Raw genomic sequence first — 15,556 nt, forward strand, 5'->3', positions numbered from 1 at the left:
AAAACAATAATGTTTTCCACTTTCTACTTAATTATTTTTCTATGATTGCCTACAATTTACTTACCCGCATTTTGGGCTAATGGAAATAAAAATTACTGGTAACACTCCCTCGGTACGTCATTTCGGGACATCGAAATTATAAGTTCCGAATAACCTCAATATTATTTTGGAATAACAAGAAATATAAAGTTTTGTATGTACTTACGTGTGAAACGATATTTCTTCAGACTTTTTATTCACTTTGGTATTGTTTTTGCACCATTTAATTACTTATGAACGGCATTTTGAAGGCAAAGTTACTGTACGAGGCCCCGTGAGATACTAACGAAAATGAGCGTAGTTTGATGCAAATGTGTGCGTGAGCGCGTGTGTTTACTTGAAGGAGCCGAGTTTTGTGGCTTCAGTAACAACAAAGGCCGCGCATTATCTACTTTTTTTTACTTGATCTATGAAATCAATACATATAATAAAAATGTAACGGATCGCTGTCTGTACATGGAAGATATATGAGAAAAAATATTATTGGGACCTTTATCAATGTAAATAGCACCCAAAACAATGTTTGTTAGAATTTTTGTCTGTTTGTTTGTGCACGCTAATCGCAGAAACGGCTTATCCGATTTAGATTTGGTATTCACTAATATATTTTGATAAACTTCACTTAACATTTAGTGTTTGTTTCATGTTAATCGGTTCATAAATAAAAAAGTTATGCCAATTTAAAGAATCACGTTAAACATGTAAATTACCCAAAACGCGGACGAAGTCGCAGGCACAGCTAGTATAATATAAATGTGTATTTTTAAAATTTGACTATTTGATTAATTATACTTAGAATTGTTATTATTACGATTAATTGATTTTATTGAATTATTTAATTTAGTTTGTATTTGAATTGTTAAATTTAATGTTATTTATATACAAAAATCTGTAGAATTCTGACAAAAATCTGCCTCGTTATCAACTAAACTAACGCATTGGGTTCCCCGTTATGTTAGATATAAGTTTTTATGCTATAAACAAACAAAATGAATGTCCAAAAACTGTCCAGCCATCAAGCGGTTGGACGGCGCGAGCGCGGCGGGGCTGGCGTCGCTCGCGCAGCAGTTCCGCGCGCTGGAGGCGGGGCTGGCGCTGCTCGGCGCCACGGCGGTGGAGGACACGCTGCAGGACGACGTCGCCGGCACCATCGCCGCGCTGCGCCGCGCCGGCCTGCGCGTCTGGGTGCTCACGGGGGACAAGGTGAGCTCATTCTTTTTAGCTGACTTCCACAAAAGGAGCTCCTCAATTCGACTGTATTTTTACCTGACTGCCAAGGAAGGGTTATGTTTTTCGCAGGCATGAAATTGAAGGATAAGTCAAATCATTCTCTCTTTGTGCATGTCTCCGACTGCATGTTATGTACGACGTTGCATAAAGTTTCGAAGGACTACCGTATTAATATATTTTAAATGTACAGCACAAAATGTTTGATATTGTTTCTATTTATTTCGCTGACTTTGTGTGCATATTGAATTTTTATCTTGTTCCAGATTTTTCAGTTGATTTTCTATTAGTTGTTCTTCACGCAGGCGGGTTTTTTGTTTTTTTTTTTTAATTATTATTTTATTTATGTATGATACCTCAGAACTTTTTACTGGGTGGGCAGGTTTCGATGATACTTTTTTTTTAATCAAATGGTGTCATAAGGTTCCATTTAAAGGTCGAGATCTGATGACTACGTTTTGAGTAATCTTCGATAACGCAGATTTACCTGACTATTTAGCGTCTAACTTACGTTGTATTACTTGTCGATGTAATCGAAGTATGTTCTAGGTATTTCGTTTGCGAGCGAACACAATTATTTTATATATTACAAAGGTTGAAAACAAGCGTACGGTCCGCCCGATGGTAACCAAGAGCATTGCAAGCGCGTCGCAGACTCTACTATTGACCCTGCTAAGGAGCTGTGGTTACCTAAGCACAGGAATCTGACACTAATTGAGAGCAATGTTATTATAGTAGACTGTTTCAAATTTTAAGCAAGAAAGTTCCTGCTGTGTTTCAACTCAGTAAAATTAGAAGTATTACATAAAGATGTGTAAAATATATAATTGTGTTTGCTCGCAAACGAAAAAAACCGACTTCAATTACATCGCCGAGTAATACAACGTAGATCGACGCAAAAATAGTCAAGTAACTACGCGTTATCAAAGATTACTCAAAAAGTAGTTATCAGATCTCAATAAAATTTATATGTGACCACATGACAAACATCAGCTATCGATTAAATTAAAAATTATTAGAATCGGTACACCCAATAAAAAGTTATTGCGGATTTTCAAGAAGTTCCTTCGATTTCTCTAGGATCGCATCATCAGATCCTGGTTTTCTTATCATGGTACTAAATTTGGGATATCTCCTTTCCAACAAAAAAAGAATTATCAAAATCGGTACATCCAGTAGAAAGTTATGCGGTATAATACAACGTAGGTCGACGAAAAAAGCTTCAAGTAAAAACGCATTATTAGATATAACCCGAAAAGTAGTTGTTAGATCTCAAATAAATTTAAATGGGACCAATTGGCACACACCACCTTTCGATTAAAACAAAATTTGTCGAAATCGGTCCACCCGGTCAAAAGTTCTGATGTAACATACATAAAAAAAAAAAAAAAAATACAGTCGAATTGAGAACCTCCTCCTTTTTTGGAAGTCGGTTAAAAACAGGAAGCATTCATAGCAACGAACTGTCGCATTCCGTGCAAACATTTAAATATTATTAGTATTATTTATGTATTTTTGTTTTGATCATCGTGTATCATCTTATTGTAAATTCGACATCTTGCAGTGTTATTTTATGTATTTTGCAAACTACATAGTAAAACTATAATTTTGAGAGAGTATGCTTATAATCTAACACAGCCTACAAAAATTTAGTCGTTTACCACAAGCGTAATAGGTATTGAATTTAAAAATGATTAACTACACAAGTGAATAATGCAAAACACAATTACTTTATGTTACCAAAATCAGCTAAAATAATCCAAGAACTTAGTTAATGTTACTTAAATTATTATCAATGTCTTTTCTAAATCCCTAACCTACAGGTCGAAACAGCTGTCAACGTTGCCCAATCTTGTGCACACATTTCCGAAAATGACAAACGGTTGTTTCTCGTGGGTATTGAGAACAACGAAGATTTGGAAGCTAACTTTGCTGTCTGCCTTCAAACGCTAGCAGAACCGAGTTATAAGGATTTAACGCTTATAATCGATGGGACAACTGTGAGCAACATTCTGGGCACGACCTATGAGAGCGTTTTTGTGGATATATCATTGAAATGTAACGCGGTGCTGTGCTGTCGATTATCACCGATACAAAAGGCTGCTGTGAGTTAGATCTTATAAGTCTCTATTTAAAAGTTCTACCCGATTCTGTTGTTGTACACAAATTTGTAATCTTACAATAAATTTTATGAATTATAAAAATTTTCAATAATGCAATAATGACATACCAATTTTGTAATGACATTTCAGATAGTTAAATTAATAAAAGAAAGTCCAGAAAAACCTATCACAGCTGCGATAGGGGATGGCGCCAATGATATATCTATGATACAAGAAGCGCATGTTGGGTTTGGAATATATGGTAAAGAAGGACACCAAGCAGCGCGGTAAGTTGACTTTAAATTTTGAAGGCTTAATATTTATATTAAAAAATTAAAACAGCATTAAGTAGGATAAAATCCTGTATCAGGAGACCAAAAGAAACCATATAACAAAATAATTTTTAACAAAAAAAAAACCGACTTCAAACAGGAAACTAAAAAGTGAAAAATAAATTTACTTAGTACAAAATAATTCGTATTTTGATTTAGTTAATCAGAAATGATTAAATATATATTTTATAATTTTGAAGTCGGTGCCAAGTAATAGTAGTAATAGTCTCCGGTACAGAATGTATTTTTTTTCTGGTGTGGCATAAAATGTCGAGCATAGGATAGTAAGACAATTTAAAAGTAGCTTCTAACACGCAAATTTCTTAATAATGAGGAAATTTAATTAAAAAAGTAATGGTCTACTGTGTACAACATATGACGTGATATAAATATTATGGAGTGCCTTTTACTTGCAAACAAAACATTCTGCAATGCAACAGGTATATGTTTCGCAGACTTTCCAAAGAACTCACTACTATTTTTAACCGACTTCCAAAAAAGGAGGAGGTTCTCAATTCGACTGCATTTTTTTTTTTTTTTTTTTTTTTTTTTATGTATGTTACATCAGAACTTTTGACCAGGTAGACCGATTTCGACAAATTTTGTTTTAATCGAAAGGTGGTGTGTGCCGATTGGGCCCATTTAAATTTATTTGAGATCTAACAACTACTTTTCGAATTATATCTAATAATGCGTTTTTACTTGACGCTTTTTTCGTCGACCTACGTTGTATTATACCACATAACTTTCTACTGGGTGTACCGATTTTGATAATTCTTTTTTTGTTGGAAAGGGGATATCCCTAGTTTGGTACCATGATAAGGAAACCAGGATCTGATAATGGGATCCCAGAGAAATCGAGAGAAACTCTTGAAAATCCACAATAACTTTTTATTGGGTGTATCGATTTTGATAATTTTTACTTTAATCGAAAGCTGATGTTTATCATGTGGTCACATATAAATTTTATCGAGATCTGATAACTACTTTTTGATTAATCTTTGATAACGCGTATTTACTTGACATTATTTTCGTCACCTTACGTTGTATTATACCTCATAACTTTTTACTGGGTGCACCGATTTTGACGTTTCTTATATAAATTAAAAGCTACTATTCGTCACGTGGTCCCATTCAAATTTAATTGAGATTTGATTCGTAATTTGTGAGTTATATCTAATATTGCGTATTTACTTGACGGTTTTTTCGTCATCCTACGTTGTATTATACGTTATATCTTTTTACTGGGTGCACTGATTTTGATCTTTTTTGTATAAATCAAAAGCTAATACTTGTCATGTCGTCCGTTTTAAATATGATTGAGATATAATGAGCAATTTTTGAGTAATCTTTGATGACACGTATTTACATGACGATGTTAAGACGACTGTGGTCATGTTCAATACTTTGCCACAACGCCATCTATCAAAATGTTATGAAATTACTTCGTTCACTATCGATCAAATTACAATATTCCACTAGAGTAGAAAGTAGCAGTTTATTCGTTATAAATATATTTGAGCTTTTAATTTTTGAATTATCGCTAATACTGGGTATTTACTTGGCTATTTTACGTCGACCAACGTTATATTAACCTCATTACTATTTTACTGGGTGGACCGATATCGATGATTCTTTTTTTAATCGATAGGTGGTGCTTGTCATGTGGTCCCATTTAAATATAATTGAGATTTGACTCGAACTTTTTGAACTATATCTGATATGGCGTATTTACTTGACTGTTTTTGGAGTTTTCTCCTTAAGAATCGATTTTCATTTAAGGCCCCGGAATGAAAAAATTGAACAGTAAAATCTACTGAACGAATGACCTTGTTAGAGATGGCGTTCAGACGTTTTCTAATAACGCAATTAGGTTCCGATAGATGGCGTTATTGCATTCATTTATTTACAATTTGATATAGTAATAATATATTTCTTAGACTAGTAAGCCTTTTTGTGCCTATTTAGACAGTTGATCTGAAGGGGTAAACTCCAGTCGTGCATCGGAGCTGTGTGAAAACATTAACATTACATATTTTTAATAAAAAAGACATAAACCGTAATTCAATATAAATCCGCTTCAACTAAAAAACCCGCCGTAATAAGGGATGTCAGCGCTTCGCGCGAATCGACGACGGGCCTTTTATGAAATTTCTGCCTACAATCGCTAACAAAATGTTAGAAATAACAGTAGAACATTATATAATTCTACAATTTTATAATGTCGCGTTATATGGAATACGAACAAAGTATTACTATTTTTTCGTCGATCTACGTTGTATTACTCTTCGATGTAATTGAAGTCGGTTTTTTTTTCGTTTGCGAGCAAACACAATTATGTATTTTTTAAAAATATCGTAAAATCTATTTGCTTATCTAAAAAGGATAAAGCTTTAGAGAATATTATCGAAACCTACAAATCTTATCAGATTATTGCGCTTAATATGGATAATTTTATCGATGATTAGGTATGCGTGTAACTTGTCAACCGGAAATGATTTTTTTGTGTTAAATGAATGAGTCATGTTTTAAAATGAGCTAAAATATTTTTGGTTACTATTGCGCTTCCGCCTATTGCCGCGTGTTGCCAGCCCACATCACATAAAATAACTGTTTCAAATAAAAACAAAAATATTTTTTTCGTAAAAAATAATATATATTTGTATACTGAAATATTTATTATTTATTTAGTAGGTATATATAAAATAAAAACATAGGTAAAATTAATTTCAGGTCAGCAGATTTTGCCTTCACAAAGTTTGCTATGATTAAGAAAGTTTTACTCGTGCTGGGTCATTGGTACTACCAGCGGCTTGCTACGCTCATACATTACTTTTTTTACAAGAATCTTGTTCTTGTAAATATAATGGTTAGTTTATTTTTATATTACCTAACGACTACAATAATAATAATTTCAGTCGAAAATTGCATGGATTCTTTTGTTTTATCTCTTCCTAGGATTCCTTTCTCGTGTAATACATGCTTATAATTTTTAAGGTGAAGTTAATTTTATGAGACTAAAATAGAAAATAAAAGGCTTTCTAAATTGGAATATCTCTTTTATTTATTATTTTATAATAATTATTTCAAAATTAGTCAGTCATAACACAGACTTTCCCAAGTTCGCACCAGACATTCCGCATTTTTTGCAATCCTCGGCCAGCCTACACCGGCAACCTTTCGTAGATCATCCTTTAAAATTAAAAAAGAAAATAAACGAAATTTATTAAACAATAAAATAGATTCTTATAATAATTTGTCATACATTCGAACTTCTTTTTAGCCATAAATGAATCGACAGCTTTGTCTAAAGGGGACATTTTGTTTCTATTTCAGTTTTTATTCCAAACAGATTCAATGTTCTCAACGCAGTCGATATTAGACTCGATGTACCTCACATTCTTCAATCTCCTCTTCACGTCAGTCCCGGTCTTCGTACTTTCCGTCACCGACCAGAGATGGCCGGCGGATCTATTGCTCAGGTCAGTTACAATTCCGTATTATATCAGCCTGTTTCGTCGCATTGTGAATAAAGCTCGCTTTTTTATACAACTAATTCGGCAAACAAGCGTTCGGCTCATCTGAATCATTGCAAGCACGTTGCCGAACCTATCCCATAATCCCCCAGGAGTTCTGGTCATCTTACTCACCACAGGAACACAACACTGCTTGAAAGCAGTATTATTTAGCTTTGATATTTTGTAAGGTCGAGGTACTTTCCCAGTCGAGCTGCTCCAGATTTTGAGCAGGATAGTTCCTATACTGTGCCTTACCTCAGTAAATTTTCTTTTAAACGGGCAGCAGAATCTCCTCTTTCAAAAATAAATAATAATTCCCTCACATTCATCAGCCTTTAATTTGTCTTCTTTTGCCAGAAACCCAACGCTGTACAGAGATATAAGAAAGAACAAGCTTCTAACTTGGCCATACTTCGCGGCGTGGTTCATCTCCGCTTCATATCACTCTGTTGTTATCTACTACTTCTCTAGAATGACGTTCAAAGCTTCGTTGATTAGTCTGGATGGAAATACCGTCGATCTATGGTGAGTGTACTACCTAAGAGATCAATTCAATAACTTTTGCGTGAAAGAACAGCAAAGAATTATCTTTTTTGACTAGCATGATCGGACAGCATACAGTGACCTTGGTTTCTGAACTGCGCGTTATGGTTTCGATTCCCGCCCCGAGTCTGGGTGTAATCTATGTATTTATACATTTATTTATATATGTAATATTTATATATAAGTTATTCGAAAAAAAATGCAATTTCAGTCGGCTGTTATTTACATTGGGAACAGACGACCGTGTGTGTATGGTAAAGATATTTATTTATAAAAATTATTATTATTCTCGATGTGACTCCACCCGTTTAAAATATAATAGATACCTTCAGTATAATAAATACTTTTACTTACATAAACAAATATGAACTGGGGGCGGATTACACGTTTCGGCATAGAAATCAAACGGTTTGGGGTTAGAGCTGTAGACTGAGAAATCGGTGAACATCCTAGACGAGTCGAGTAGTACCTAGCTGCATGCTAGCTGTGAGCTTACTATCCCGCATCCTCAATTGACTCAGATGGTAACCGGGATCGAACAATTTATTATTAATATTATTAAAGATATTTATTGAAGTAAAACTTCTTTACATACGTTTGACTTGGGGAGTAAGCTGGTGAATGCGTGACGAGAGCGTTACGAAGAGTCCGATCGGGCGAAGCGAACGGAAGTTGAGAGGGAGATATACGTTAGATGGAGTTTTACTTCAGTCGTGACGTCCACTCGTTTTTAATCATTATTATTTAATGTTCACAATGTGGCAGGTCGTTCGGCGTGACGCTGTTCCACCTCATAACGGTGTTGGTGACGCTGAAGCTGTGCCTGCAGGCGCGCTACCACACGCTCGTGTTCGCGGCCTCGGCGCTGCTCTCCGTGCTCGCCTTCGTCGCCTTCAACAGCGCCTACACGATACTTGAAGGCGTGTAAGTATCTATCTCGTGCTCTTATTGACTATTCGAACCGTTTCTGTTCTGTTCTGTGGGAGTTCGGTTATGTAGAAGTTCTGTTTTGTTTCGTTCCATTTAGATCTTTCGAAATTTCGATTTACGATGTTAAATTTCGATGAACTATAATAGACACTAAATTTTATTGCAACTTCTATCAAAAGCGTATATAATTACGTTGTATAATACTTATATGACAATTTTGTTTAATTAAATGTAAATTAACTGAAAAAAAAGTGAATATCGAAGTCGTGCTTTAAATTTCAATAAAAATCTAACTGAATATCACTCGTTGTTTCTCAGCCATATACCTATAGCTGACTGCTACTAGCTGAGCCCGCAAACGTTGCTTTGCCATATGTTTTAAAAACCTATATAAATCAATTTAGGGATTTTGAAAAGTAGATGTTGGCCGATTCTCAGACCTACCCGATATGCACACAAAATTTCATGAAAATCAGTTTAGACGTTTCAGAGGAGTATTTTAACTAACACTGTGACACGAGAATTTTATATTTAAGACTAGCTGACCCCGCAAACGTTGTTTTGCCATAATACAAAATTCCAAATATTTTTCTCAATTTGATCGCAGCACCAACTATCGGGACAAACTGAAATTAAAATAGAATAATATTTAATAATTGATGCTGCGATTGTAGCGCAGTCTATCGGATCCAATGTAAAACATTCCAAAATTAACAACTACTTATAAATGAAAAATTAGTTAAATAAACATTTTCCAGTGGACCAAATTGTGAATCTAAACCATCCTCGAATCCCCTTGAACTCACACAAAAATTTCATCAAAATCCGTCCAGCCGTCTAGGAATATATATGGAATATATATATATATAAAGATTTATTTGCAAAGATTATCAGGACTTTCTTTATTACTATTAAATTATCGTTTAATCATAGCTAAATTAGTTTAAGAGTTTTTGATCAAAACACTAAAATAAATCTTTTACGTCGAATTTATATACGATATACCTATGCTATATAATCATATTTTTTTTACTTACAATAAATTAAAATATATATATATTATTTTACAGGCAAACCGATGGAGATGTTCTAGGAACGTACATAAGGCTTTTAATGTCGCCATCCTTCTGGTTCTTGAACATCCTCGTTGTTATCGGCAGTCTAATTCCAGACTTTTGCGTTGCACTAATTTCTGACAGATGGGGTAGAAGAAGAGTTTGGTCAGACGTTGAGAATCCATCTGTATTCGCAACTAGATTATAAAAAAAATAATTGGAAACCCAATGCCACAAAAAAGAATGCCATAGCTTGTGATCAAGAATATTGATAAAATAAAGTTGGTGTTACAGTCTCGAAGCTATGATGATTGTTATCGAACAAACCGCCTTCGCAAAACAGCATTTTTAATATTAACCACTATGATGCAAGATATTCTCCCAATATATCTGCGACCAGCCATATATAATTCGGTTACAATAAAAAAAATTGATACAGCTTTTTGTACACAAATGCTTTCGAATTTAAATCTACCCTTCGCTTAAAAAATGCGAATGCAAATAGGCGCCTATAATGATCAAGAAATCATCAAAACTAAAATGACAAGCTACTTGTGTTTGTTTTCTTACTAAAATTTGTAGATAAAATTAAATGAAATTATTTTATTAAGTTATTTTAAGACAGAGGTTGTATTTGTGCCTTTAATAGTAACCAATTAACTAAATTATAATTATACACAGCATTTAAAATAATTTAAATTTCTTTATCTAGTCATGTGACTGTATTTTCATGTGATAGTTAAGTATATTAATAGTCTTAAATTTATATGTTAGTAATAATTAATTAACGTATATATATTAAATATTGTGATATTTTACATGAATTACGACAAAGTATTTTACTGTATACAATAAGTAGTAATTACAATTTTTATTAATATGACGTTTCCTAGGCTACAGTAACAACCGGATACAATCAATACATGCCTCGAAAACTGCTTTAAATGTTAAAAAAAATAAACATTGTATTTTTATAAAACAAATCTTGTAAATAAATATTGCAGTCTTGCAAATAAGTAGTGTTTCTTTATCAAATGCCTTCACAATATGTAATAAAGACAATGACGTAAACGGAACATGTAAATACCGGATAGTAATGAACTAATCAGAATACCTATGACGTTAAAAGTACTAAGCTTATCTACGAAATTCACCTTGTATTACTCCTTTACAGGAAACATTTATAAAATGACTAGCTGTGCCCGCGGCTTCGCCCGCGTTGAAATCAGTTTGTCACAAAGTTTTCCCGGCAAACCAAAATTCCAGTGAAACTGTCATCAAAATTGGCTTAGCCATTCCGTAAACCTTCCTCTTGACGCCCTCTCCATTTGTGAAACCGCATGAAAATCCGTCCAGTAGATTTTGAGGGAATCGATCACATACGCTTTTTAACCGACTTTAAAAGAAGGGGGAGGTTACTCAATTCGACCGTATATATGTTTTTTTTTTATATGTATGTTCGGGGATAACTCCGTCGTTTATGAAAGGTTTTTGTTGGAAAGGAGATATCCCTAATTTGGTACCATGATAAGGAAACCAGGATCTGATGATGGAAACTCTCGAAAATCCGCATAACTTTTTACTGGGTGTACCGATTTTTATGAATTTTAATTTAATCGAAAGCCGGTGTTTATCATGTCGTCACATTTAAATTTCATCGAGATCTGATTACAACTTTTGGAGTAATCTTTGATAATGCGTATTTGTTTGACTATTTTTTCGTCTACCTACGTTGTATTACTTGTCGATATAATTGAAGTCGGTTTTTCTTCGTTTGCCTGCCAACACAATTATGGGGACTTTGTTTTATAATACACTAACTGTTGCCCGCGACTACGTCTGCGTGGTTATGAAGATATGCATTACTATTAAGATGTTTAACGCAAATTATTTTTTTATTTCAGTCACTTGAAATGCTTATCACTCTGAGTAACTTTTTCAAAGGCACAATTTAGTATAATTTAATAGTTATTTTTATAAAACCTCTCTATACACTACATTTTTAGTTTTATTTTAAGGCTGCTTAAATAACCTATCAGGCGAACTTATAGCTGCTTTATAATTTCATATAAATTATCAACACCAATTAAACCCCCTTAGCGGTGGAATATCGCAAAATCCATTCTTAGCGGACGTCTACTAACTATAATCTACTTCCCTGCCAAATTTCATCTTTGTCCATCTTGGATGGATGGACCATCCAGCGGTTTTTGAGTTCTCGTGATGAGTGAGTCAGTGACCTTTCTATTTTATATGTATATAGATTACGATGCATTATTTGGACACCTCCTCACCATCTATAGAGCATACATTTTAAATTTCAAGTACATACATACATACATATAATCACGCCTCTTTCCCGTAGAGGTAGGTAGAGACCACTTCTTTCCACTTGCCACGATTCTTACATACTACATACTATTTCAAGTCTCTTACTTCAAAAACATAGGACTTTCATACAAACTTCCAACCCCCGTTTTATCCCTTTAGAGGTCGAGTTTTGTAAAATCCGTTCTTTGTGGATGTCTACGTTTTATAAGGAGCTTACCTGCCAAATTTCAAGTTGTAAGTGTTTATAGGTGTTATAGTTTCGGAGATTTCGTGATGAGTGAGTGACCTTTCGATTTTATATATATTATAGATTATAGATATAGAACATAACAACGCTGACCTTAGTATGTTTTATATATGTTATTGTGGTGCATGTTATGGTTAACGGCACAATTTTTAATATTTTAAAATAATTATATAACAATTTTTAATGTATAAAAATTTTAAAATAATATTATTACATTTTATTTATTTTTACGTTTGTATTGAACACGTGTATGATATACCTATAACACTTTAAACACCCATAAAAAGTAGCTTTTAGGTTTTAATAGTATTCTAACGATTAGATAAAAAAATATGTATCGAGATTATAGAATAAATATGAATTTTAGTTTAATTTAGAAATACAAATTTGAATAAAATAATAAAACAAAGCTTACTTAGTAAATTAAGGAATAATGTTCCAATGACATTACGTACAAAAATATGTTTATAAATAATGTTAAGATAAAATATTTTTTAGATTAAGTAATATAAATAGTACACTATGAGTGAGAAAACTATATGAAATATAATATATTTTAACATTCGCATGCCTTTTATTTATACTCGTTGTATGCTACTTATAGTGGTCCAAGATCCTAGACCCATGAGACCTTTCTTATTTTCTGTTTGAGAAAATGTATAAAATATAGTAGTAGTAGTGTACTTATTGAATGCATACATAGGTACCTACTAACCAGGGGCGTAGCTACCGCCGAATTAGCCGTATCAATGATACGGGGCCTCCTATCTACAGGGGCCCCTAACGTGTGTAAGCAAAAATTAGTAAAATGTCAATGTCACGATGTCCAAAAGTTGATAACACCCTGCATCGTTTATTTCGGGATTCAGTTAATCATTATGAACAATTAGTTAATCTTTTTTCTCATGCTTTTATTAGCTTGGGTTGTATGTATGTAATGGAATCTTTGAGCTTAATTTTTACCAACTTCCAGAAGTTTGATTAATTTGAAACTTTGTACACATATCAATTACCGATGACAATGCAATAATTCAATAACAGTTTCCCTACATCCTTATTAGGACCGCTAGGAATAATAAATGAATAATAATGACGGCGCGTTGGCGCAACGGTCACAGCCATGGATTGTACCTGAAGCGCTGGCTGTTACGGGTTCGATCCCCGCACATGACAAACATTTGTATTGGCCATACAGTTGTTTGTCATGGTCTGGGTGCTTGTGCAGTCTTCCCGTTGTGCCTCGGAGAACACGTTAAGCCGCCGGTCCCGGAATATATCCACCAACCCGCATTGGAACAGCGTGGTGGATTAAGCTCTGATCTTCTCCTACATGGGGAAAAAGGCCTATGCCCAGTAGTGGGATATTACAGGCTGAAGCAGGATTAATAAATTCTTTCGTGGATCCTCTGTAAGGAAGTAAAAGAGATAAGCAAGCGCGCGATCTGCGCATGCCTGCAGTTTCGGACTTACTTTTTTGCTCGGGCACTCGGCACAGCACAATAGAGGCAGATACTTTTTTAGGCTACTTGCATTTTTACCTTGTTTATTCCTTACTAGCTGTTTGCCGTCCGCTTCGCGGGCGTAATTTCGTGGCTTCGCTCCGCACGGAATTGTTATTCTTTTATTGTTTATATTAATAATGGAAAACTATCACATGTCCGCAAATAATTAATTGAAAAATCTAACAAAAAAATAAAAAATAAATTATACTTCAAAAAATAAAAAACCACGCCTTTATAGCTAATCGAACTAAAAAGTAGAAAATAATTTTTATTTACAAAGAGTTTATATTACAGTAGTAGAAGATCGAACAATCAATCATAATTAATTACTTCAAAATAAAATTATAATAAAATTTAAGTTATTGAGAGAATAATTCAATTGAGATTAAATAGCATGGGGTGCTTGATATATTAAAATAAATAAATAAATGTAACAATTATTCTACTTGCAACTATCATGTGCGGAGAGTTATAAAAACATAGTAAAAAGTTATGAAAATATAGTAAAATGCACCCCACTATAAAAGCGTGGTTTTTTAGTGTTTTTTAAACTATAATTCATTTAAAACAATGGGGACAAAGGAGCAGACGAAGCCGTCTGGTGTTTAACCGTCGTCCATGGTCTTTAGAGAAAATATGTATACACGAGACGCTTGAAAACCCCAAAATTATAATGCTCTGGGTGAGGAAGGTTATTTGGTCACACAGTTTGAATTCACGTATACGTGGAATGAATGCGCGTGAAGCTCGCACATCGGTTGCAAGCCATGCATTCAAAAGGTGTGGATACCATCAGGACCACTAGACTTCTTGACACTTGCACTTTGCTAAAAGTGTACATTACGCTTCGCGTGCTCGCACTGTGGAATGCTCGATGGCGCTTTCCACTCATCGTCAAGAGTTGAAGGTAAGGCTTTAGATTAAGAACCGTCGAATTATCTAAGCTCAAAATTTGACCGTTTATCAGCATAATTTCGTTACAACAAAAAAACCCTTACCTATCTAACTACCAAATTAGACTGTTTATCGACATAATTTGGTTACAAAAAAAATAACCCTAACCTATCTAACTTCAAAATGCAGTTCTTAATCTAAAGCCTAGCCGAGTTGAATACAATGCAAAAGAGTGCAAAGAACTTTCGCTTTGTCTTCTCAGGGTGTGCCAGAGAGCCTTCAGGTTCGCGCAATGATGGAAGTGAAGACTAAAAGAAGTTACCTTCGACAGCTTTGGCAAGAGATTAAAAAGGCACGGGTTCCATTTGGAAAGCCCAATTGTCTTTCGCCAATTCTGCTAAAATATTTGAACGTTGCCCTAGCGATTTGCTTCCTGTAAGAGCTGGAGGCAGCGTTGGATCTCTTTCTTCTTTCTTCGAAAAATTCATTTAAGGAATTCGTGGAATTATTGCTGATAAAATTCAATAGCCTTGCATCCAGTTTTTCGCAGGTAATAACAGCTTGCTTTGCTTGCTTTTATTCTTGACCATTTCAATTAGAAAGAAGTTTTTCAAAACAAAAACCTATAAAAAATTACCCAAGGACTTCGATGGAACAGGAACAGCTACATCAGACTTGTCACTATTGTCTATTCTAGGAGAAAATAATAACTTATAATCAATTAATATTTTTTTAATTTAATGCAAGCGTTTTTGTTTCTTTTGTGAGAAATCTTTACCCTTCATTTGGGCCGCCAAACTAATATTGATACAGGGCCCCAAGGTATGCTACGTTAC

At 34.1% G+C, this 15,556-nt stretch overlaps 1 protein-coding gene across 1 annotated transcript in view; it reads left to right on the forward strand.

The window, feature by feature from the left end:
- Window positions 1-9,954, forward strand: part of LOC123656076 (phospholipid-transporting ATPase IF-like) — a 30,344-nt gene extending 20,390 nt beyond the window's left edge. Inside the window, exons 10-17 of the mRNA XM_045591799.1 lie at window positions 1,052-1,242; window positions 3,090-3,371; window positions 3,519-3,655; window positions 6,434-6,569; window positions 7,037-7,182; window positions 7,576-7,743; window positions 8,527-8,685; window positions 9,762-9,954. Of these exons, the coding sequence (XP_045447755.1) occupies window positions 1,052-1,242; window positions 3,090-3,371; window positions 3,519-3,655; window positions 6,434-6,569; window positions 7,037-7,182; window positions 7,576-7,743; window positions 8,527-8,685; window positions 9,762-9,954 (1,412 nt within the window). The remainder of the gene's footprint in view (window positions 1-1,051; window positions 1,243-3,089; window positions 3,372-3,518; window positions 3,656-6,433; window positions 6,570-7,036; window positions 7,183-7,575; window positions 7,744-8,526; window positions 8,686-9,761) is intronic.
- Window positions 9,955-15,556: the final 5,602 nt, after the last annotated feature.

The sequence above is a fragment of the Melitaea cinxia genome, chromosome 8 (genome assembly GCF_905220565.1).
Source record: "Melitaea cinxia chromosome 8, ilMelCinx1.1, whole genome shotgun sequence".
NCBI classification, from domain to species: Eukaryota; Metazoa; Arthropoda; class Insecta; order Lepidoptera; family Nymphalidae; genus Melitaea; species Melitaea cinxia.